Source organism: Canis lupus, chromosome 10 (genome assembly GCF_048164855.1).
Source record: "Canis lupus baileyi chromosome 10, mCanLup2.hap1, whole genome shotgun sequence".
NCBI lineage: Eukaryota > Metazoa > Chordata > Mammalia > Carnivora > Canidae > Canis > Canis lupus.
This window is the reverse complement of record NC_132847.1, coordinates 14,601,872-14,624,587: the sequence shown is the minus strand read 5'-3', so window position 1 is coordinate 14,624,587 and position 22,716 is coordinate 14,601,872. Positions and strand designations below refer to the sequence as shown.

General features: G+C 34.4%; 1 protein-coding gene across 17 annotated transcripts in view; it reads right to left on the bottom strand.

Moving 5' to 3' along the window:
* CSNK1G3 (casein kinase 1 gamma 3) overlaps window positions 1-22,716 on the bottom strand; it is a 107,660-nt gene that overhangs the window by 14,919 nt on the left and 70,025 nt on the right. For 8 of the 17 annotated variants that reach the window (XM_072840782.1, XM_072840789.1, XM_072840783.1 and 5 more), the window contains 5 exons: window positions 14,392-14,477; window positions 14,189-14,273; window positions 12,003-12,151; window positions 10,263-10,358; window positions 6,429-6,524 (listed from right to left, as the gene is read on the bottom strand). In XM_072840782.1, the coding sequence (XP_072696883.1) occupies window positions 6,429-6,524; window positions 10,263-10,358; window positions 12,003-12,151; window positions 14,189-14,273; window positions 14,392-14,477 (512 nt within the window). The remainder of the gene's footprint in view (window positions 1-6,428; window positions 6,525-10,262; window positions 10,359-12,002; window positions 12,152-14,188; window positions 14,274-14,391; window positions 14,478-22,716) is intronic. The other 9 variants (XM_072840797.1, XM_072840794.1, XM_072840795.1 and 6 more) reach the window with 4 other exon arrangements.

Here is a 22,716-nt window from a genome sequence, read left to right as displayed (position 1 = left end):
TTACTTCAGTTCACACAAAGTCATGCCTGACTTTAAAAAGCTTTTAGAGAAATGTTTCAAATCTCATTCCACCTGGTTGACCACAACCAGACAAGAAGGAAATAACATTGTCATTTATATATTTTTTTAATGTAATGTTTTTTTCCTTTCCCCGATTCCTTAACTCTTTGAGTTAAGGCTAATATCCAGGCTAAGAATAGAATCAATGTGGTAATAGAGTTCTCCTATAAAAGCAGCCTACTTAACACTGGTGACATGAGAGTATATCAGGGCATTAAATTTGTTTTCATTTAAGGAAATTAGTGTCTTTTTGTAAAGGCATTTTACAAAGAAAAAAACAAAGACATAATATTATAAACAGCCTTTATATCCCTATAAACCTAAATCATCCAATATGCACAAATTATTTTTATAAACCAAATTCTGAAGGATTCCATTTAGGTAACATTTCTAGAATTATAACTTGAAGTAGAACATGGGAGTCTCTGCGCTATTAGTGTTCATCAGCCGATTTTTGTAATGAAAGTATATCTAAAAGTGACAGCTGCTTTTAGGTTTGATACTTAAAAAAATAAGTCAGTTGTTTTTAGGGTTTTTTCTTCTTGTTGTTCTTAAAGAAGTTTTCTGTGATATTCCTGCTTTAATAAGAAACCTAGTACAGTTCTTATTTTAAGTGGTTACAAAAAAATAAAACAAAAAAACATCCAGATGTGGCGTTACTGCTAGAGTATCCAACTTTAAGAGAAGAGGGTGTGGAAATAGCCTGCAGGTAAGAATAGGAGACAAATGATGGTTCACTTGATGGCTGCCTGGCCATATCTAATTCCAAAAGAAGTCATTCTCATAGACTTTTGAGTACAAGGATAATACACAGTATCTTTGTAGTCAATGATTTTATAAGGCAAATTAATTTACTCTCCAAATACAAGGAATTCATATAAATCAGTTATATTACCACCTTCCTAATTTCTACTGAGTTATTGTAAGGATAATACCACGTGTGCAGTAGAGGTTCACCATCTTCATTAACCAGATCTTCTTCTAACCAATAAATATATTAGACATATCAAAATGTTATATACCTTACTGATGCCCTAAGTTTTCTCCAACAGCCATCTATAAGAAAGCACACTAATAAATGAAATATTGTTAAGAGTAATTTCCCAAGAGTTTTCTGGAACTATATGCTAAGGTTCACACATACTACATGAAACCAACTTTCTTATATATTCTAAAACCTAGAGCTAGAGTTTTAACTTAATATTCCAACAGATAACTCAAAACCACATTGACATTCTCACTGATTTTCAGCAAAGATAAGCTAAAATGGATTTTCAATTTAATGTTCACATATAGAAGTACCAAGCTGAGCACTATGAGTATTCCAGTTTTTCAAGATGTTACTGTAAAAGAATAAGAAAATAAACCAGTAATGCTCATTTAGCCAAATGAACACCCAGATGAGGCGTTTCTTAAGCTAACCTGACAGAGCTGAGCTGGAAATTATTTACCTGCTAATGGCACACAAACACTCCTTGCACAAACTATCTTGTACATATTACAGCACCCTGGAAACAGGAGGGAAAGACACAACTGTACTCATCACTGAATTCTCCTACTGGTTAGTACCTGTGTATTTTCAAAGATGTGAGAGAGAAAAGTGAAGGCAGTGCCTGGCAGTGTTTTAGAAAAGAGGAGTGCTAACGACAAGCACAACGGAGGACTGGGTGAGGTGTGGCACCTACTACTCCTCTGACTTCTAACCAGGCGTGTTTCCTTACCATTTTGAAATACATCTGTCTCATTCTGTTCTGCTATCCTCACCTGTATTTGTATGTCTCAAGTTACAGGGACTCAAACAGCAGAGGGTCCAGCACAAGAATTAATGTTAGTTCTTCATTCCCATGCACAGCACCCAGCTGCACAAAACAGTGGCAACATTTGTGGGTCTGCCCTTTCCCCCCAGATGCTCAGACTCAAGTGTTCCTTTAACTGCAACCAGAGGCTGGACAACTAGAGAAGATGTCCAAACGATCAGGACCCACACCACCTCACGGGAAGCAGTCTTCCAGAAGTGCCTTTAACATCTATCTTCCTCCCTCTGCTAAAAAACTGCCTCTCCGCGTCCCGGGGCAGGGCTTCTGGGTGGCCAAGAACGCAAGGGAACTGTGCTCCAGCGAAAGGCACAGTCCCCCATGGGATTCGAGATGAGCACTACCAGTTGTCAGCTATGCATTTAAAACCTCATTTTGGAGATCCTGGCTTGCCAGGTAGAGACACATCATAGAAGGATAAGTGACATTAACCTTCCCCTTGGTCCTGACACCAAACTAAATTCTTCCTTCTAATTATCAGGCAAATCCTCCCATTTCTCTTCATCTTGGCTACCCATCACTTTCCCTCAGCTAGACTTCTGAGAGCTGTGTTCCTGCCTCAGACTCGTTCTCCCTTCAGTCTGGTCTCCAGCAAAAGTCATCCTTAGGAAAAACACTAACAGAGTTACCTCACTTGTCTAATTCTCTTTACGGCTACCCAATATCCTCAAATCAAGTCCAAATTTAATAACGAGACCTGTTAAGTCCTTCACAATTTGCCTGCTGCCTACCTCTCAGTCTCATTTCTACATACATACACACACACACACACACACACACACACACACACACACACCAGCTTGGCTGGACTGGAGTCCATTGCTCAGGAGGTCTCTCTCTCTCTCCTCTGCCACCTTATGGGTGCTGTCTTCTTGCCTGGGATAGTCCTCTCTAGACCCCTTTCGCCTACTAACTTCTACTGATTCTTCACTTTAAAAACAGGTAAAAAAACAGAATACAAAAAAAGACACCACTATTTCCAGGAAATCTTAACCCACTAAATCCCGGTTAGGTGCTTCTCTACACATTCTCATAGCATGCTATATTTTCTCCACTGACCACACTGACTGTTTAATTAACCTTCCCCACCAGCTAAAAGTTCCTTGGGGACAGACACCCTATCCTTGTTATTCTTCTTTTATTCAAAGACACCACTACAGTGCCTAGCACTTCCTAGTAGACATGTATATAAATTTGCTGAATAATGACTGGCCAAGAAACTGAAAGTGCTAGGTCTAAGTTTCTCAGCCATATTTATTACCAAGGATTCTAAAGGCAGCAGAGAAGAACACACCTGGATGCCTTGGGAGCTTTTCCAAAATACATACAAGCTATGAACAAATTCAAAATTAGGTCTTCATATATCTGAATATAATTTTCAATCTCTTGAGTGGAAAAAGTTTATCAAGCATGTAGCAAGATCCTTCCCATCAGTGAATTAACATAATTACACTAAAGATATAGCATAAAATTAGATAAATTCCAATTTGACAATGCTTTCTTTGGGTAGTACCACTAGACTTCACTTCCCAGAGACTAATCAAGTTTCTTAATCTGAAAAAGAATCAATTATTCTAGCATTCAGTACTTCATAAGTCCTACCTTCTATGCTCAATACTTTTAAAATTAAGTTCTCATGACAAAACCATGAGGTAGAGGTATTATCAATATTTCCATTCTACTGATGAATAATCAATCTAAGGCATAGAATCTAAACTCAATTCAACTCTAGGGTTTGTGCTCTTAAACACAAGGGAATCAACTTGGCAACCTATGTGTCCGATATGTAATACATATAGTAATTCTAAGGGGGAAAAAAGGAGTTCAAATTTAGACTCTACCAATCAGTTCCTATTAAAAGCACATCTGAAATAATGAATATTTAAGGATCCTTCTGTAAGTCAAAACAACAGGAGATTTCATCTTGCACGTCAACTGGAAGCAGACTGGAATGGCTTTGTGGTGCCACAGTGAGAGCAATTCTGAGTTCCAGGAACACAGGGCAGTGACGGATGAGGGACGAATGCCACAGACCTCAAATGGCTCATTTGAGGTAACTCCTGATTCTGCTCCCAAATACCCTAAATCTGCACCATATCTATTTATCATCAGACAGCTATCAAGTTACTATGGTAATGTCTTTCATGAGAAACTATTCGATAACAGGACCTTAGTATTTGCTGAAAGCAAGTTTTTAAATTGCCAAATACAGTCTTTGTACCTCCTGCAAAGTCAACACTAGAAACTGTAGCATAACAATCATCACAAAGAATCTCAAGACAAACTATTCTTACACTTTTGTATTCATAAAAAGGTTTTCTCTTTATCTCTTCCCTTTATCAGACGAGAACAACTGAATACAGTTTCCCTTCCTTTGTTCAGAATCAAATGGAGGATTCATTTATTAGAATAATCACATTAGCTTAGATTTTAGTAACTTTTTTTTTTTTTTTAAGATTTTATTTATTTATTCATGAGAGACACAGAGAGAGGCAGAGACATAGGCAGAGGGAGAAGCAGGCTCCATGCAAGGAGTCTAATGTAGGACTTGATCCTGGGACTCCAGGATCACACCCTGGGTCAAAGGCAGACGCTCAATCACTGAGCCACCCAGGCATCCCTAGTAACTTTTCTCTCCTCTTCTTATTACTAGTTTTAAACAACAATTTTATTAGTCCAATTATTCAAGTGCCATACTGTAACTTTTCGAACTTTTTAAGTGGGTAGGCTATAAAGCATAAATGAAGTCAATATTTTAGGACAGAACAAGATTGAGGCATGAGCCTACTTACATTGCCAGTCAATTTTTCACAGAGGTCAAACTTGCTTAATGTCCATCATGTCAGGTTAGTTGATGGTGTAAAATATATTCAGGAAGTCAATGAAAATAATGTAAATTTTTTTTTGCTTGTGTATTACTAGAATTCTACTACGTAAAACTGATCGTGTATTGAATATTAGAATGAAGCCAGATGTAGTCTCCGTAGGCAGAGCAGTGTTAAAGGGATGGTGAGAAAGGAAGTAAGTGGAAACATCTCTTTGGGAACATACAAAAAAAGAGAACATACAATACTACAGTGATGAGCCAAATCATCAAACTCATTCACCCTGTGATGGTCTGGAGATCCCATGAGCCACCTTTGGGAATCCCACAGGGTAAGAGGAAGCTAAGAAAATGCACATTTGTGGTATGACACAGAAGGGGCCAGAAAGCTTTTAATAGTATTGTAACTGCTGCAGATATCAGTGACCACTGAGCAAAACACCTGCTATCATAACATATGACACTTAGAAACGTGTAAACGTATACAGACAAACATACCATCCAGTTTGTGTTATGAAACTAAATATAACTTGTTCCATTAGCTATTCCAAGGGTATGAATTGGGGTCATAAAAATTTTTTTAAATCTTAAAATTCAGGCACCCTTGCTTCTGAGTCCTCTTCAAATACTTGCATTACACAGGACTGAAAGGTCCACAGACGACAAAGTTCTATAAAAATATTTGGTTACATAATTTAAATTACCTCTAAAGTTTAAAGGATGAGAAAAACATGAGCACCCATAAGATTTAATCAAGAACTGATTTTTAGAATTCAAATGAAGAAAGAAGAAAATCTATGGGCAGATATCCAATAGACTAAATACATATACACATTCACTAAGAAAAATGCAAACTTAGTAAAACATAATGGAAAATTATTCAAATGGAATTATGTAGAGGAAAAAAATCAAAACTTTTAAAGAAAGTTCTAAATTAAAATGGATGCAGACAATATTTATTATCTCAATTACTTTAAACTGGCATTTAAATTACCTGAAGTGAGCATTTTAAAAGAAGTAAGAGACTTAGTAACCTTCCCCTTTCTATAATTCACATAAAAGATGAAATCAGGGGGCATGTGAGGGCAAGATAAGTTATTTCTAAGGGTACAGAAAAGGGGAGGGAGGAACACACTTCAAAAAAAAGGACTGCTTTAAATTTTTAGAAATATCCAGGAAATTGAGGAGAGTAACAAATCCTCATTCTTGAAATTATTTTCTCCACCTGATATTTTCTAGAAACAAAATATACCATTGTAACAATAAGGGTCATGTTTATTGGATCAATTAATCTGAAAGTATATTCTGTGTACAAAGGATAAAAAATTTCCTATCTATTTTCAAGCTTAAAGAAGGCAAAAATCAATGAAAGGGAAAAGATATAAAAGTGTTCCATTACAGCATTAAAGAAGACTGAACTTATTATTGGAAAATCAAGCTTAACACATATTTCAATTAATACAGTTTGTTTTTCTAACCTGTTTTGAGTATGAGTTACTTAAATATTTTTGCATATACTTGCAAAAATGAACAAAGACAAAATCGTAGTATCCCTGGTGGTCTTTCTAGACCATGTTAATTTTGCTTTTTGGTTAAATACAAAGGTAGAGAATTATGGAGAGTTCAGTAACAAGTTTTTCATTAGGATATGAAGTCATGCCATGAGTTCCAAAAAAGGGTTAGTTGTATAAATTTGGGAAATAATCACTCATGCAAAAATCAGAAAATACCTGTACCGAGCCACCATGTCTGTCTGCTGCAAGGTGAGCTCTCAAATGGTGGGGATTTGCCTGCTGGGAGTCCCAAGCTGCCCTGTGGTCTGCCGACTGCCATTTATTTAATGCATGTGGCATGCATGGAAGAAGAAAAACCCAATATGTTAAACATCTCATCCTTATAATATAGAAAACAAACGTATAAAAGGAAATTTAAAATACCCTTGCTACTCTGAATCACAGATGCAGTTATCTTTGCATACTGGATGTGGAGAAGTTTTTATTACATGGCTACCATTAGGTAATGATCAACCATAAAAGTAAAACAGAATCATAGAGTTTAGAAGTATAAGGGCTTTAGATATCCTATTCCACCCTCCAATTTTATAAATGAAGTGAACAAAAAACCAGGGAGGTAAAAATCATGTGTCCAAGAAAGCATTCCAAATAAATCACAGAAGTACTAAAATTCTATCCACTATATTTTCTTACAGTAGAGGTCCCCCTTGGTTTTCTAATGAGGACTTACTTCTAGCACTGTTAAAAAGATAGTCTTTATAAATAGCTGTATGTAGATCCTAGAAAACTTTTTTCTCTTGCTTAGTACTGTGTTTCTGATTGTGAGGTTAATATGAAAAAAACAGAAAAGTTCTTTGAAAAGTGACAAGTGTTATACAGAAGAACACTATGAGGATATGATAGGCAATTTTTTTTTTTTATTCAGTGACAGTCCTACTTTATATGAATCCCTTTGTTTCCCTGACCTCTTTTTATCTAGTTCAAATTAAGGAACCCATTCCCATGATAGACTGATATCTAGATGCTTTTACATGACTTGGCAACACTGCATGGCAATAACCACAAACTAATAATAATATACTAACAGAATTAGAAGTAGCTGCTTAAGAGGGGTCAATATGTATGTTTCAGGAAAATGTGGTCAGCGCTAATAAAAAGATGGGAAAGGAATACAATAGTTAACATTGTTTTATAATTACATGTTTGGTTCTCCATCAGCTGCTTTCCATGTGTTACCTCATTTTGAGATAGATAGTATCATTCTCATTTCAATGACGAAGAGACTGAGACTTTAAATACTTGCCTAAGGTCAAAGAAATTGTAAGAAATACAGGAGGGATTGAAACTCAAGAGCCTACTACTCGGCCAGTAGTACTACCTAGCTCCTTAATATAATGATATATGTTTAAAGTCTTCAGTGCTCTTTTCTTTATTTCTTTTTCAAACTAAGAAAAACTTGCCATAAAAAAAAAAAAAAAAAAAAAAAAAAAAAACCTTGTCACAAAGTGCCAAGTATATTGAGCCCTTGGGAGCCTGAACCTATCAGTGGCCAGAGCAAGCCTAGGAGAGAAGAGATGTTAGGTCCAAGTAGGCACAATGAATAAATGTTATGGCACTAAGCTTCCCTAATTAAACTGTACAATGCAAACTTACGTAAGAAGTATGAAGGGACATGAAGTCTACCATCAAAACAATTACCACAGTTCTAGGTTTTTTCATTAAACCTTCTGTGTTCATGACCAGAATTTAGCAGGTATATACCTTAAACTAAGATAAATTAGATGAGATTAAATCTAAAAAAGACAAAAGAATGAAAATGATGCTAAAATGGAGACAAATACCTAAATACTACCTAGAACAAGAGGTAACATTTAAGGGTCATGGACCTCGTAAAGAAGATAGGAACAGTTCTCCAGCCTCTCCTCAGAATCAATAGTTACATGTACACCTAACACCTTCTCTGAAATGTCAGGAGATCCCGACTTCAACCATCAACTCTAAATTACAAATTGTTTCTCTGGGGACATTACATTTCAGTCATTTAACTACATGTTCTTTTACGACTATCAACTTCGAGTATCTCATACAACTGAAACGTTTACTGTTTCACAGATGTTTAGGGAAAGTTTCGAGATATATAACTTGTTTATTATAATAACAGCCTGCATACCCAAGTTTCAAGTTTAATACATAAGCTACCCTAAAGGGTTTCCTGGGGAAAGAAACACACACACAAAAGAAAATAAAAATCGACTCCCTGCATCTACTGCAACAAGGACAACACAAATAAAATATGATTCTCGCCCTCAGTGAGCTCACAATCTAGCTAGGAAGACAAGTCTGAAACAGGTAGAAAGTTCAACCTGAAGAGATTTGAATTATAATAGAATTCAACATTAAAAGAAGAGTTTCACTTATTATAATACCTAACAGCTACAGAGAACATGAATTATTGATCTTCATCCAATTGAGAAATTATTCTGACTTATAAAACACAAACTCCAAGTCTTGCCTTGGAGCCATTTCTTTCTATATGCAGAAAGAGTATTATCAGAGTATTTAAACTGTCAAGGAGTAATAATTTATATTTGAAGAAATTTATGTATAAGATCCTTTATTGTCCCAATTTTTCTAAGGCAAAATTCTAAAACTATTCTGTTTTAAATGGCTGTACTTTAAAGCACAATATTGTTAAATATCCCCCAAACGGAGTATTTTATTTTGCTATGATTTTTTAGTGTGTTGTGTTCTTTCCTTTGATTTTCATCTCATTTAACTCATTTGAACTCTGGTGGGATAAATTATACAAGAGTAAAAAAGGACAGCACATTATATATCCCCAGAAAGGGTTGTAAGTGAAAATTTTAAAGACCCTATTTAACTCCCAATCAGCAAAACATTTTATGTCAAAGATACATTAAATCAAGCTTATTACAAAACAGAAAAAAGTGAGAACATCACTCAAAAATTTCAACAGCTTTCAATTACCCTACCCGACTCTACTGTCAATTTAGCTGCTATGCTTTGCCTCAAACCTACTCTGCTCAAAGCAAACTGAAATGCTCACTATTCCTCAAACTCTACATTTTTAAACTTCTTCATACTGTTCTCTCTCCCCAAAATGCCCTTATTCTTTCATCTGCCTTTAAAAATTTCAATTCATCAGGCTCATTTCAAAAGCCACCTTCTCCATAAACTCTTTGTAGATCCCCCGTATTTCAATGATCTTCCGTGGCACTTTATTAATATGTTTCATGTGAGAGAGCTTACACTGTTCAGTGATGTACTTGTGAGTTTATCATAATGATCACAGTAACAGTAACACGAGCCATGAGACCTGAGATTTAGTGCATACTTATAGGAATTAACAAGGGATATTTCTGTTTCACAGATGAGAGAACTTAGGTTTTGAAAGATAAAGTATTTTGTCCAGGATCGAGTCATATCCAGGTATGTCTGATTTCAGAGACTGAGTGAGCTCATAGCCACTCATTACAAAATAATTTCTTACAGGTGTTTTCCTTATTTGTTGCATTTCTGCGACCTGTAGAATAGTAGCTTTCAAAAAGCAGAAACTCAGCAAAAAATGTATTGAGCTAAATTAAACTACAGTTAGAAAGATCAACTCCTATTATAATTTATTCCAATAGGATATCCAATTACTTCCATTCTAAGAGAATATCAAATGTTGCTCAAAGTTTATGCTAATTTATACCACTAATGAGAAATTTATTAAACATGTTCTTGTGATTTTTAAACTTCGTAAAGAATGAAAATTAGGGGGAAATGGTTTATTTGTTGCAAATCTATGCATTTTCAATCCTTAATATGCATGTGCATATAATCTGTTTTATGTATTAAAAAATGTATTTTGATCCTTCAATATCTATCTACATGTGTATGTATGTGATCACATAACACACGGGCGCACATGTACACACACCTGTAAAGCTATCATCTGGGCATGGTAAAATACCGGATTTACTTTTAAACTGTCAGAAGGTAATACAGAAGCAAATAAGACATTTCACATCTGAAAGGGCAGCAAACCTGGTTTTTGGATTGTTGCATCTTATCTCTGTGTTGATGTGCTTCTCTGTTTGATGACAGAGCAGGATCTTGCTGAACTGCACCCACTGGAGTAGGCTACAATACAATAATTAGCATCAATACATTCTATTTTAGAAGTCTTATTTAAAATAATTTAGCTGCTTCCTGGAATCAAGGAAATAATAAAGGACACTTAAAGTGAAGCCTACAAAAAGATATCAACTCAAAGTATATCATTAAAAATAACAAGTTAAAACAAAAGAATGTAGCTACTTTTTATACTGTTTTCAAAATATTTAAATATTTTATTAAGTATTCACTTTTACATCAATAAAATACTTTCTAATGCTATCTTTACTTTCAGGTTGCTTTCTCATATGAAAGTGTATTTATTTATGTCTCATTTTTAAAGCTAATGTATAAACAGAATAAGTAATTTCAAACAGATAAGGAAATGATTTTTTAAATAAGCTAATAAAATGGCCTACTGGCCATATTTTGATTCAGGAGAGACTTCTAAAAATTTTTACTTTTCAAATATGTTTCAAACTCAATATAAATACTTTAAGCACAGTTTATTCAGATATGCATCATAGATACCATATATAGTAAATCACTTTGGATTCAAGAAAAATATAGATCAAACACTTTAATAAGTGAATTGTTCAAAAATACCTGAATCTGAGAGTTTGGCAGCTCCAAATATGGATAAAAATTCACTAACAGTGAGCCACAATTAAAGAAATCTTGTAAGACATTCTTATTTAAAAAACTAGTGAGAAGAAATATTTTAAAGTTGTCTCTTCAAAGAAGAATTTCATGATGTGTCCCTTTAAGTGATGAGCCCCAATCCTATAGTTATATTCGAGACAATTTCTAAAAATTTTATAAAATTTAAGTTTTATAAAAAATACAGTTTTAGAAACCCAAAACATGCTCCAATTTTTATGTATCAGTCTATTTAAGACAAAACTTAAAACTATTAGTCTAATTAAAACTTACAGCTTTACATTACTAATGTTTTGAGAAATGGCTAAAATAAAACTAAATGATCTTTTTTTTCCTAAGATTTTATTTATTTATTCATGAGAGAGACAGAGAGAGAGAGAGAGGCAGAGACAGAGAGGGAGAAGCAGGCCCCTAGCAGGGAGCCCGATGTGGGACTTGATCCCGGGACTCCAGGATCATGCCCTGGGCTGAAGGTGGCGCCAAACCACTGGGACAACGAAGCTGCCCACTAAATGATCTTTTAGAGTAACAGGATAGGGACGCCTGTGTGGCTCAGCGGTTTAGCGCCCACCTTTGGCCCAGGGCGTGATCCTGGAGTCCCGGGATGGAGTCCCACATCGGGCTCCCTACAAGGAGCCTGCTTCCCCACTCTGACTGTGTCTCTGCTTCTGCCTCTCTCTCTGTTTCTCATGAATAAATAAATAAAATATTTTTTAAAAAATAAAGTAAGAGGATATTATATAAAAAAATTTATATTTGACATTAAGGACTAAATCAGGAATGAAAAGTTCAAAATAACTCATTATTTTAAAAGCAGGAGGTCCAAAAATGGGATTTTTATAAAATTCAAAGAATAATTTTAGTACTGTGCTACCTAAAATGCCCATGAAAATGAAATAAAATGAATCCTTTTAAAAAAATTATTTGTACTCACTCTTTTCACTGAAGAAGCTGTACTGCAGGGAAAAGAAAAGACTACAAATTATCTTTCATTATATAGCAAGTACTCACCAACTGTTTACCAATCCAGTCATATTCATAATCAAATAAATATCCTTTTCGATCAAACAAGTCAGTAAAAAGCTTTCTTAGGTAGTCATAGTCTGGTTTTTCAAAAAAATCTAGCCTTCTTACATAACGAAGATATGTTGCCATTTCTTCTAGAAAGGAATAAAAATTATTCTGATTATACTTTTCTATCTACTCATTACTAATAAAATTATTTAAAGATCTAAAAATACAATGTTATAAAAACATGAAAAAGTAACAAAATCCTGCTGCAATTTAAAATTTTAGGAATTTAGGGGCACCTGGGTGGCTCAGTCAGTTAAGCATCTGCCTTTGGCTCAGGTCATGATCTCAGGGTCCTGGGATGGAGACCCGTGTCAGGCTCCCTGATCAATGGGGAGTCTGCTTCTCCCATTCCCTGGGCTGCTCTCTCATGCTCTTTCTCAAATAAATAAATAAAATCTTAAAATTTTTTAAATTTTAGGAATTTAATCTCAATGAAATTCTAAAGAAGAGAAGGGAAGAAAAAAATAGGGTCAAAAGAGAAATGAGAGGTTTTATTAAATAAATACGTTTATTTCATTTCACTAGGAAAGGCTCAAATTTTTATTTTACATTGTTGCTTTGAATAGAAACCTTGGATAGTACTAAATATTGAATTAGCAACTTAATAATACATAATTACTTAAACACAAGCATCATACTTAGCTCATCAACTTAAAATTTATTCAAAATACTAGTGTGAATTGATTTATATATTAAATTATATATTAAAGCATCTGCACTCACTTGATGGATGTCTTTTATCAGGTACATTCACTAACTGACCTACAGAAGATTCAAATTTCTAACTTGGGCTATGAACATAATTCTAACCAAGCAAAATAAAGCTAAGAGATCTCAGAAATAAAACAGCAGCAGAATTTAATTCTTTTAATTTCTGGTCATATAAAATTATCTGGTAATATACAAATTTCTCTGTGCCACTGTAATTCTCAAAGTATAAGAGATATGCATTTTTCTTACAGGTCCTACTTTCCTAAAGGAAAAGAAAGAAAAAGTCATAAAAGTCAACAAGTAAAATGGTGAGCAATTAGTAAAACAGGGTTTCACCATCAGGGCATAGAAAATCACTATACTAAGAGATGGAAGGTTACTCTCAGGTATTTTTCTGATTCAATTCATTTACAGTGGCCAGTGAAAACAGGATCCTGCACAGTCCAACAGGCAATAAGAATGGTACCCAGTGACCTTCCTCATAGAGTGACTCTCACTATTCCACGTACTAGCTAGCTACCTGGTTAATTTACTTTGACATCCCCATTTTATCCTGCAGAAATTTGTATAGGCTTCATAATAACACATAGCCAGTCTACCTACACCTACACTAGTAGTGTCAACCAGTATTTTTTTTAATCTTCCACTTTTAGATATTAGAGCAAAGAAGAAAATTATGTAATTAGAGTTTGCTGTCAAAGAATAATATAAGCAAATCTGAGGAAGAGCTACCTGAGATCACGCTGCTCGCTGATACTACAGCAATGATGCCAGCATTCTCCAGGAGGACATACGAATACTGAAGTGAGGTATGAATTTAATCTTGGACCTTCAGGTTTGGTTCATGTTTTACTTAATACATTAGGAACAAATTAATATCATCCCTTAATTGATTTAGGAATCTTAAGTAAATTTTTGTTGCCGAAACTCTACATGGAAGTAAAACTATTTTCATAAAGCTCCCCAATGTAACATTCACCTAAAAGTAGTAAGGTTTGTAGATCTTAATGTACTTTGAAAACTAAATCATACAACTTTGAAAACTAAATCATACAACACACACCTCCTTTGAGCTTGACAATGAAACTCAAACGACTAACACTATGCACCAAAACTTTATAGTTGGCATTTCTCAGCAAATCTTTTAATTTATTAAAAGTATGTCACTGATACTTTAGCTGATACTGGTCAACACTATTAAAAGATGGGATTTGCATCTATTAATACCATCTTAACAAAGAAAATACACAAACTGCCCCCATGGCTTATGCATGAAATGCTGACATCTTTTAAATCATACTTTGAACTCATTTTTTTAAGCATAAAAAAAGGAATTATAAACTTGAGCAATAGAAATTAACAGCTCTGGTTTCCTGTGTAAGCACATGTACCAGTGTGGTATTATTCATTACCTGGAAAATTTTCACATAACACTTCTATTGGTGTGGCTCGTTTTGTATCTCCAATTTTCTGATACCTCTCCTTTAATGTGTCAGCCTAAAACAGAAAGGAAAAAATCTTGAGAAGGTGGTAAATTTAAAATTAACTACTTGGAAGACAGAAACTTAACATATTAACAATTTATAACTTTCAAAGGAAACATAAAAACCATTACCTTTAAACCTTGCCAAGGAAGACTGCCCCTCAGAAAATACATGAACATATGACCTAAAGCTTCTAAGTCATCTCTTCTACTTTGTTCTGAAATATAAGAGAAACATCAATTTCACTTTCCTAGTTAAGGATACAAGAATGGAGAATTAACTCTTTGGTTACATATAAATTAATCCCCAAAGTTTAGTATATAAATGTAAAGTATCTAGCACTTACAAGCAACAAATCATCTCCAGTTAAACAATGTTATTAACATTAAAATTATGGTGCATCTTTGGGGATCCCTGGGTGGCTCAGCGGTTTGGCGCCTGCCTTTGGCCCAGGGTGAGATCCTGGAGTCCCGGGATCGAGTCCCACATCGGGCTCCCGGCATGGAGCCTGCTTCTCCCTCCTCCTGTGTCTCTGCCTCTCTCTCTCTCTCTCTCTCTCTCTCTCTGTCTATCATAAATAAATAAATCTTTTTTAAAATAAATAAAATAAATAAAATAAAATAAAATAAAATAAAATAAAATTATGGTGCATCTTTAATATATGCCACTATGGTTTTTCTGGTTTGTTTTTTTTGTGTGTGTGTGTGGTTTTTTTTTTTAAAAGATTCTATTGGGTGTTCATTTCTCTCCTTAGATATCTATCCATAGAAGTATACAGCAAGGCAGAAAGGGTTCCATAGTCAAATACAAAGTCAATGTGTTACTATAGCTCCATCTTAAACACCCAGGATATAACATATTTAATATGGTTCGGAAAAACCTCAGAGATAAAAATGTTTAACTTCACTTAGCTTTGCATTTCCTGAACTTATATGAACACAAAATGTCCATTCTATATACTCTCCAATAATGATAAATACATTTAGGATTTTGTGTAATATATTCTTAAAAACACTTGTGTTTGACACATCCCAACATTAATAACCCCCCTGCAACCAACCAAAAATATGCTGCTAGAACAAACTGCCATTTTCAAATTGCTGCTGTTGTTTTAGTAACAAAATGTTATATAGCACGTAACTAAGTGACAATTACAGATGAAGGCTTGGAAAGATACTCACATCTGCTGAGTTTTTCAATGTTTTTGTCACTGAAGTTAAATGCCTAAGATTTATTACTATTTTAAAATAATACAAAAACTTCGGGGTTTCGTACATAGCAGAGCAGCTCCTTCGCTGCGATCTATTAAAAGTCAGCCCTTGACACAGGGTTTGTAAAAAATAAAATAAAATAAAGTAAAATAATATAAAAACTCTAACAATAAGAGGAAGAAACAGTACTTTAATTATAAAAAGATGTTCATGTGTAAGACATTTTATCCAAATGAGTAATCATCATACTACCTAAGCAGTACAGAAAGTTTTTGAAAAAGCAAACTTTTCAAAGCATGGCTCTGCACTAGCGCAAACGGGACAGAAAACCTTTTAATTTCTACTATGTAATCTCACTCTACAATTGCTTTCTGTACCACTAGCTACAGTTTGCATATATGTTGTGATATTATCTAGTCAATATCTATCCTCCAACCAGAGAGCAGATTATAGGACAGCAGATGTCTCTTGGCTCATTTTCCTCAGGACTGAGTATAATGGCTGCATAGGGCAGGCACTCAACATGTACTAAATATAAAAATGTGCATTTGAAAATATATAATACTAGATATGTGTCCCTTTCCTAGAAGCAAACGAAGATATTCAGAAGAAAACATATCAAATTGTTAGTAATTAGGATTATGAGATTAGAGGATTAAACAAGACATTCCACCTTCTTATTTCATATACTCAAACTGCAGTATAATGCAAATTTTTCCCTTTTGCTTGTATTTTCTATTACAACAATGTAAGCATATGCTATTAGAAACAGAAAACTTTCAAAATAAGTAAAATAGACTTAAAGTCTTTTTAGAGCCATTAATAAAAGTGGGGATGTGAATAACATGAAAAAAATGAGTAATATATTTTATATATACAATTTCACTTTATTAGATCCCAGGAACCTAAAGAATGGAGTTATGCAAAGAAAAAAAAATTATTTCTGAAGTCCCACTGAGAATCACAATCATCCCTAAAACTTTTTCTTTTCAAAAGATTTTATTTACTTATTCATGAGAGACACAGAGAGAGAGGCAGAGACACAGGCAGACTCAATCCCAGGACTCCGAGATCACGCCCGGAGCGGACGGCAGATGGCTCAACCACTGAGCCACCCAAGCGTCCTACCTCTAAAACTTTTAAAAGCCTCAAATGAGCAGATCTAATGCTGGAGACTGATTCCTTGTATATGTATGACATGCGCTAGAAGAACGTGCATTTTTTAAAACTTAGCAGATGATTCTGAAATACAGCCAGATTTGATAAGCACTAAAAAAAGAAACTATTTTTACTGAAGTATACTTTACACATAATAAAATACACGCATTATAAGGGTAGAGTTTGAAAAACTTTAACAAGGTCATCAAAGCATCACCACAATAAACAAGTATTTCCAACACTCCAAAAAGTTACCTAATGCCCATTGCCTGTTTTTTTCCCCTCCCCTGGCCTCGAAATATCCACTTACCTGCTTTCTGTCAGGCTACACTAAATTTGATTTTTTTTTTAATAGAGTTTCACATGAAAAACATCATATGCTATGGACACTTGGGTCCAAATTCTTTCACTCAACATAATGTCTTTATGTTTGTCCATGCGTTGGTAGTTCATTACTTTTTATTGCTGAGTAGTATACCACAATATATTTATATGTTCAACAGTTGATGGACCATGAGTAACTTCCAGTTTGGGGCTACTGTGAATAAAGCCTTTATGAACATCCTAATACAAATCTTTGTGTGAACATATGTTTCCATTTCTCTTGTGTAAATATTTAGGAGGATTACTGCTTCATATGGAAAGTGTAGACTTTACTTTTTAAGATACTTCTATACTGTATTCCAAAGAAATTGTGCCATTTTATATTTCCACCAACAAAGTACAAGAATTCCAGTTGCTGTAGTGCCCATCCTACATTTAGTTAGCATAGTCACTCTTTTATATTTTAGCCATGCTAATGGCTGTGAGGTGTTAGCTCACTGTGATTTAATTTGAATTTCACCAGTGACTAATATTTTTTGAGCAGTTTCAGTGTTACTGCTTATTCATACATCTTTTTTGTGAAGTGTCTATTTAAATATTTTACTCATTTTTTTAAATTGTACTATTTGTCTTGTTATAAAGTTGTAAGAGTTGTTTGTGTATTCCAGGTACAAGTAGTTGTCAGATATAAGTTTTGCAAGTACATTCTCCCACATTGTAGTTTGCTTTGTTTTCTTAACAGTATATTTCAAAGAACAGAATTTCACATTTTGATGAAGCACAACATATATAAGGTTTTTGTTGTTGTTTGCTTATGCTTTTTTATGTCCTATCTGAAAATCGCTGGTAAGTCTAATGTTAGAAAGATTTTCTATTTTTTCTTCAAGAAATTCTACAGTTTGGGTTCTTAAACTTAAATCTAGGATTCTTTGCATCTGGGTAGGGGTCCATTTCAGGACTCTGTATTGTGACTCATTTATCTATGTCTAGGCCAACATCACCACATAGAAGAAGAAGGGAAAAAAATAATGATAAATGAGGAAACCAATGATGACAAAAAAAGACAATTTTAAAAAACCACAAAATCAAAAGCTGGCTACATGAAAAATTCAATAAAATTAATGCTCTCACTAGGCTAAAAGAATGAAAATACAAATTACTAGCATCAGGAGCAACAAAGGGGCACCAGGAGAGATCCTACATACATAAAAAGAATGGTAAAAAAGAGTGGTAAAAGAATATTATGAACTTATGCCAGTAAATTCAACAACTCAGATGAAATGGACAAATGCCTTGAAAGCTACAAGTTACAAAGATAATGTGAATAGTTCTATAATAAATAAAGAGATTTAATTTATAATTTAAAAACTTCCCAAAATATAAGTGAAGGTGAGAGAGCATCACTAGTAAATTCTATTAAACAGTTAAGGAATAATACTAGCTCTAAACAAACTCTTTCAGGAAGCAGAGAAGGGAATCTTTCCCAACTCTTTTCATTAACGATATTACCAGTAAAAGACATTAAAAGCAAAGGAAAATACAGGAAATGTCCCTCATCAACACAGTCACAAAATCCTTCAAAAGCTAATACACCATGACTAAGTAGAGTTCATCCTATGAATTTAAGATTGGTTTAACTTTCAAAAACCAATGTAATTGATCATATTAATAAAAGATATAAATCATATGATTACCTAAAAAGATACAGAAAAAGCACTTAATAAAACATAACGCGCATTTACAATAAAAAAATACTCATTAAACAAGGAATAGACAAAAAACTTCATTCTGACAAAAGACTTCTATGAAAAGCCTGTAACTAATATAATTCTTACATGGGAAAGGCACCCCTACAATCAGGAACAAAACAAGGATGTTCACTCTCACATTATCTACTCAGTGTCGTAATGGAAACTCTTGTTTCTACAAAAAAAAAAAAAAAAAAAAAAATTTAAAGGTATTCAGATTGGAAATGAGTAAGCGAAACTAGTTTTCTCTGCAGACTATATGACTATATGTGAAAAATCCTAAGTAATCTACAAAAAAGCTCTGAGAACTAGTATATGAGTCTTTAGCAAGGTTACAGGATACAAGGTCAACTTATAAAAATCAACTGTGGGCAGCCCGGGGTGGCTCAGCGGTTTAGCGCCGCCTTCAGCCAGGTCATGACCCTGGAGACCAGGGATCAAGTCCCACATCGGGCTCCCTGCGAGGAGCCTGCTTTTCCCTGCCTGTGTCTCGGCCTCTCTTTCTCTGTCTCTAATGAATAAATAAATAAAATCTTTTAAAAAAATAAAAATCAACTGTACTTTTTTGAAAGCAATCAACAACTGGAAAAACAAATTTAAAAGGCAATACCATTTTCAGCAGCATCAAAAAGTTAAGAAATATTGTAGAGATAAATTTCAAGGACTGAACAATACATAAATACTGACCCCTCCAAGTAGCACTGTTAAAGAGTAGAACACAATATAAAAGTCAATTTTCCTCTAAATTCTATCCAAGGTGTGGGATTCAGTTACTACAGTATCCACAAGCCATGATCATGAGTGATCTTGCCTATATGGTTGTCTCAGAGAACAGTATTAGTCTCAAAACCTCCACAGTATTTTAAGGTTCAAGCCATAAATACAAGCTAGTAAAATAAACCACTTCTGAAACTCAGTCTGAAATGTTCCTTACCCTCATAATTCTTTTCTTTGTGTTTTTTCATCAACTGACAAATCTGGAAGTAAATTTCATCATGTAGTGAGTAATAGAAGTCATGGGGAAGGCTTTATCTTTGAAACACAGTAATAACTAAAGAATACCTCCTCAGGTCTTTAACAGTTCTGTTTCATGGCGGGGGGGGGGGGGGGACGACGACTCCCAAAGGCAATCTGGTCCTTATTAAACCCTGTTCACATTTTTTTAAAGCTCTTAACTACAAAGGCCTGTTTGAAAATGGATGCTTCCCTCAAAGCCAAGAATCCTTATTATAAGGACCCTTAGCATGAGCAACTAGGAAGAAAGCGATGATTTACTTTACAATAGGTATCATTAACGAGTCTTTTAAATAGGTTTTCCATTAAGTTTAAAAGTTATGTAAAGAGTCAATTAAACTTTGCTTTTTAAGGATATATGTATCACATAAAATACATATAACCAACACATATTAAGAGCCTAGTATGGGTCAGTGTGTCATTTTGATGATCTTTTAAAATTCTAGCTATATTCAAAGCAACAACTAATCCCAAATAAGAAAACAAAAGCTCAGAAAGGTTAAGAGACTAGCCCAAAACTATGCACCTGAAAGAGAAAGGCAGAATTCTAAACCACATATCCACACTTTTTTCATGTCAGAAAGCAAAAGCAAAACAGAAACCATCAATTATTCAAATGTTTATTGTACACCCTCTGCAATACTTTTCTACTTAAAAGTTCTACTCCTTACCTCAACATTATTTTCCTCTTTATAAACTGATTTTATTCCTCGTATGCCTAGAACTGTTTTCTATTTTGATTGAATTTCAATTTTCAGCAACAGAAAAATACTCCCTTTTTCATTAGCTCAAATTTACTCTTGTCAAAAAAAATATATACAAACACTTAGCAGAAAACTTTGTAATATGGGATCCCTGGGTGGCGCAGCGGTTTGGCGCCTGCCTTTGGCCCAGGGCGCGATCCTGGAGACCCGGGATCGAATCCCACGTCGAGCTCCCGGTGCATGGAGCCTGCTTCTCCCTCTGCCTGTGTCTCTGCCTCTCTCTCTCTCTCTGTGACTATCATAAAATAAATAAATTTAAAAAAAAAAAAAAAAAAAACTTTGTAATATACACATATATGTGGGCAAAAAAATAAGCTAGCTCATTACTGCATTTTCCTGCAAAAATGAAAAATGAGATCAAGACCTGTTAGTTAAAACTAAATACAGGCAAGACAAGGGAGCTCAAAAGAAAACAATGAAGAAAACCTCTCCCTGAAGAAAATGTAAATCATTCTTTATATATAAATAAAAAACTGGGGATCCCTGGGTGGCCCAGAAGTTTAGCACCTGCCTTCAGCCCATGGTATGATCCTAGAGTCCCAGGATCAAGTGCCATATTGGGCTCCCTGTAAGGAACCTGCTTCTCCCTCTGCCTGTGTCTCTGCCTCTCTGTGTGTCTCTTATGAATAAATAAATAAAATATTTTTTAAAATAAACACAAATTTTAAAGCAAAAATTACAAGTAAATATTTCACTTTTTTCTTCCTAAAAATGTTAAAAAAAAAAACACTCTCTTTCTCAAGATTTACTGAGCTCATTAACATCTTTCAAAATTATATAATTAAGATGGTTTTTGTTAAATGAAAACACAAACCTATTTAGGAAAAGAAAAGACACAATTATGCAAGACAATTTGCTGCAACAACTCACCAATCCAGATACCCAGTCTAGCAATAACAAGAATGCATAAAGAGAAAAAACTTTTCTGAGCAATGGAACTCAGCACATGCATTCATCTGATTCCTAAAGAAGTCCTCTTGAAATCCAGTTCTCTTAATTTAGATAAGACCCAATGAATTTGGCTATCAAGAAAAGCAAATCAAAAGAACAGCGTACTGCCAGCAACAGTACTACACAAGATAAATAGTATGCTACAAGACATTTAATATTAAAAAACCCTATTAAAAAATACACTACCCAAAATAACTATAAATCTTCAGTAATCAATACACAGTAGTTTGTGAAAGAACAAAAAGATAATTGAATAGAATATAGAGAGCCAAAAATAGACCAACATAACAAATATAATCATCTTTGACAAACAAGCACAAGCAATACAATGCGGCAAAGTTTTTTCAACCAATGGTACTCAAACAACTGGATATCATCCATATGTAAAAAAAAATTAATCTAGACATAGATTTTACACTCTTTACAAAAATTAACCAAAATGGGTCAAAAGACCTGTCAATTGCAAAACTATAGAATTCCTGGAGTTTAACATGGAGAAAATCTAGATGACCATGGGTTTGGAGATGACTTTTTAGATATAACACCAAAGGTGTGACCATTGAAAGAAATAGTTGATGAGCTAGACTTCGTTAAAATTAAAACTTCAGTTTTCTGCTAAAGACACTGTCAAGAGAATAAAGATAAGCCACAGACTAGGAGAAAATATTTGCAAAAGATACAACTCATAAAGAGCTATTATCCAAAATATACAAAGAACTCTTAAAATCAACAGTAATAAAACAAATAACCTGATTAAAAATGGGCCAAAGAGGGGCACCTGGGTGGCTCAGTGGTTGAGCATCTGCCTTTGGCTTAGGCTGTGATCCCAGAGTACTGGGATCAAGATCCGCATCAGGTTCCCTCTCCCTCTCCCTCTGCCTATGTCTCTGCCTCCCTCTGTGTGTCTCTCATGAATAAATAAAATCCTTTAAAAAGTTTGAAAAAAAATTAAAGTAAAAATGCACAAGACCTTAAAAGACACCTCACCAAAAAGATACACAGATGACAAGTAAGCATATGAAAAAATGCTACACATCCTGTGTCATCAGGAAACACAAATTAAAATGAGATAACACTACTGTAACACAGTGATTTATAGGAAATATAATCATCATTCAGATGACATTCACCAGATATATATTTCTTAAGATATATTCAGTCTTTAGCCACAGTTCTTTTTTTTTTTTTAAAAGATTTTATGTATTTATTCATGAGAGACAGAGAAAGAGAGGCAGAGACACAGGCAGAAGGAGAAGCAGGCTCCATGCAGAGAGCCCAACGTTAAG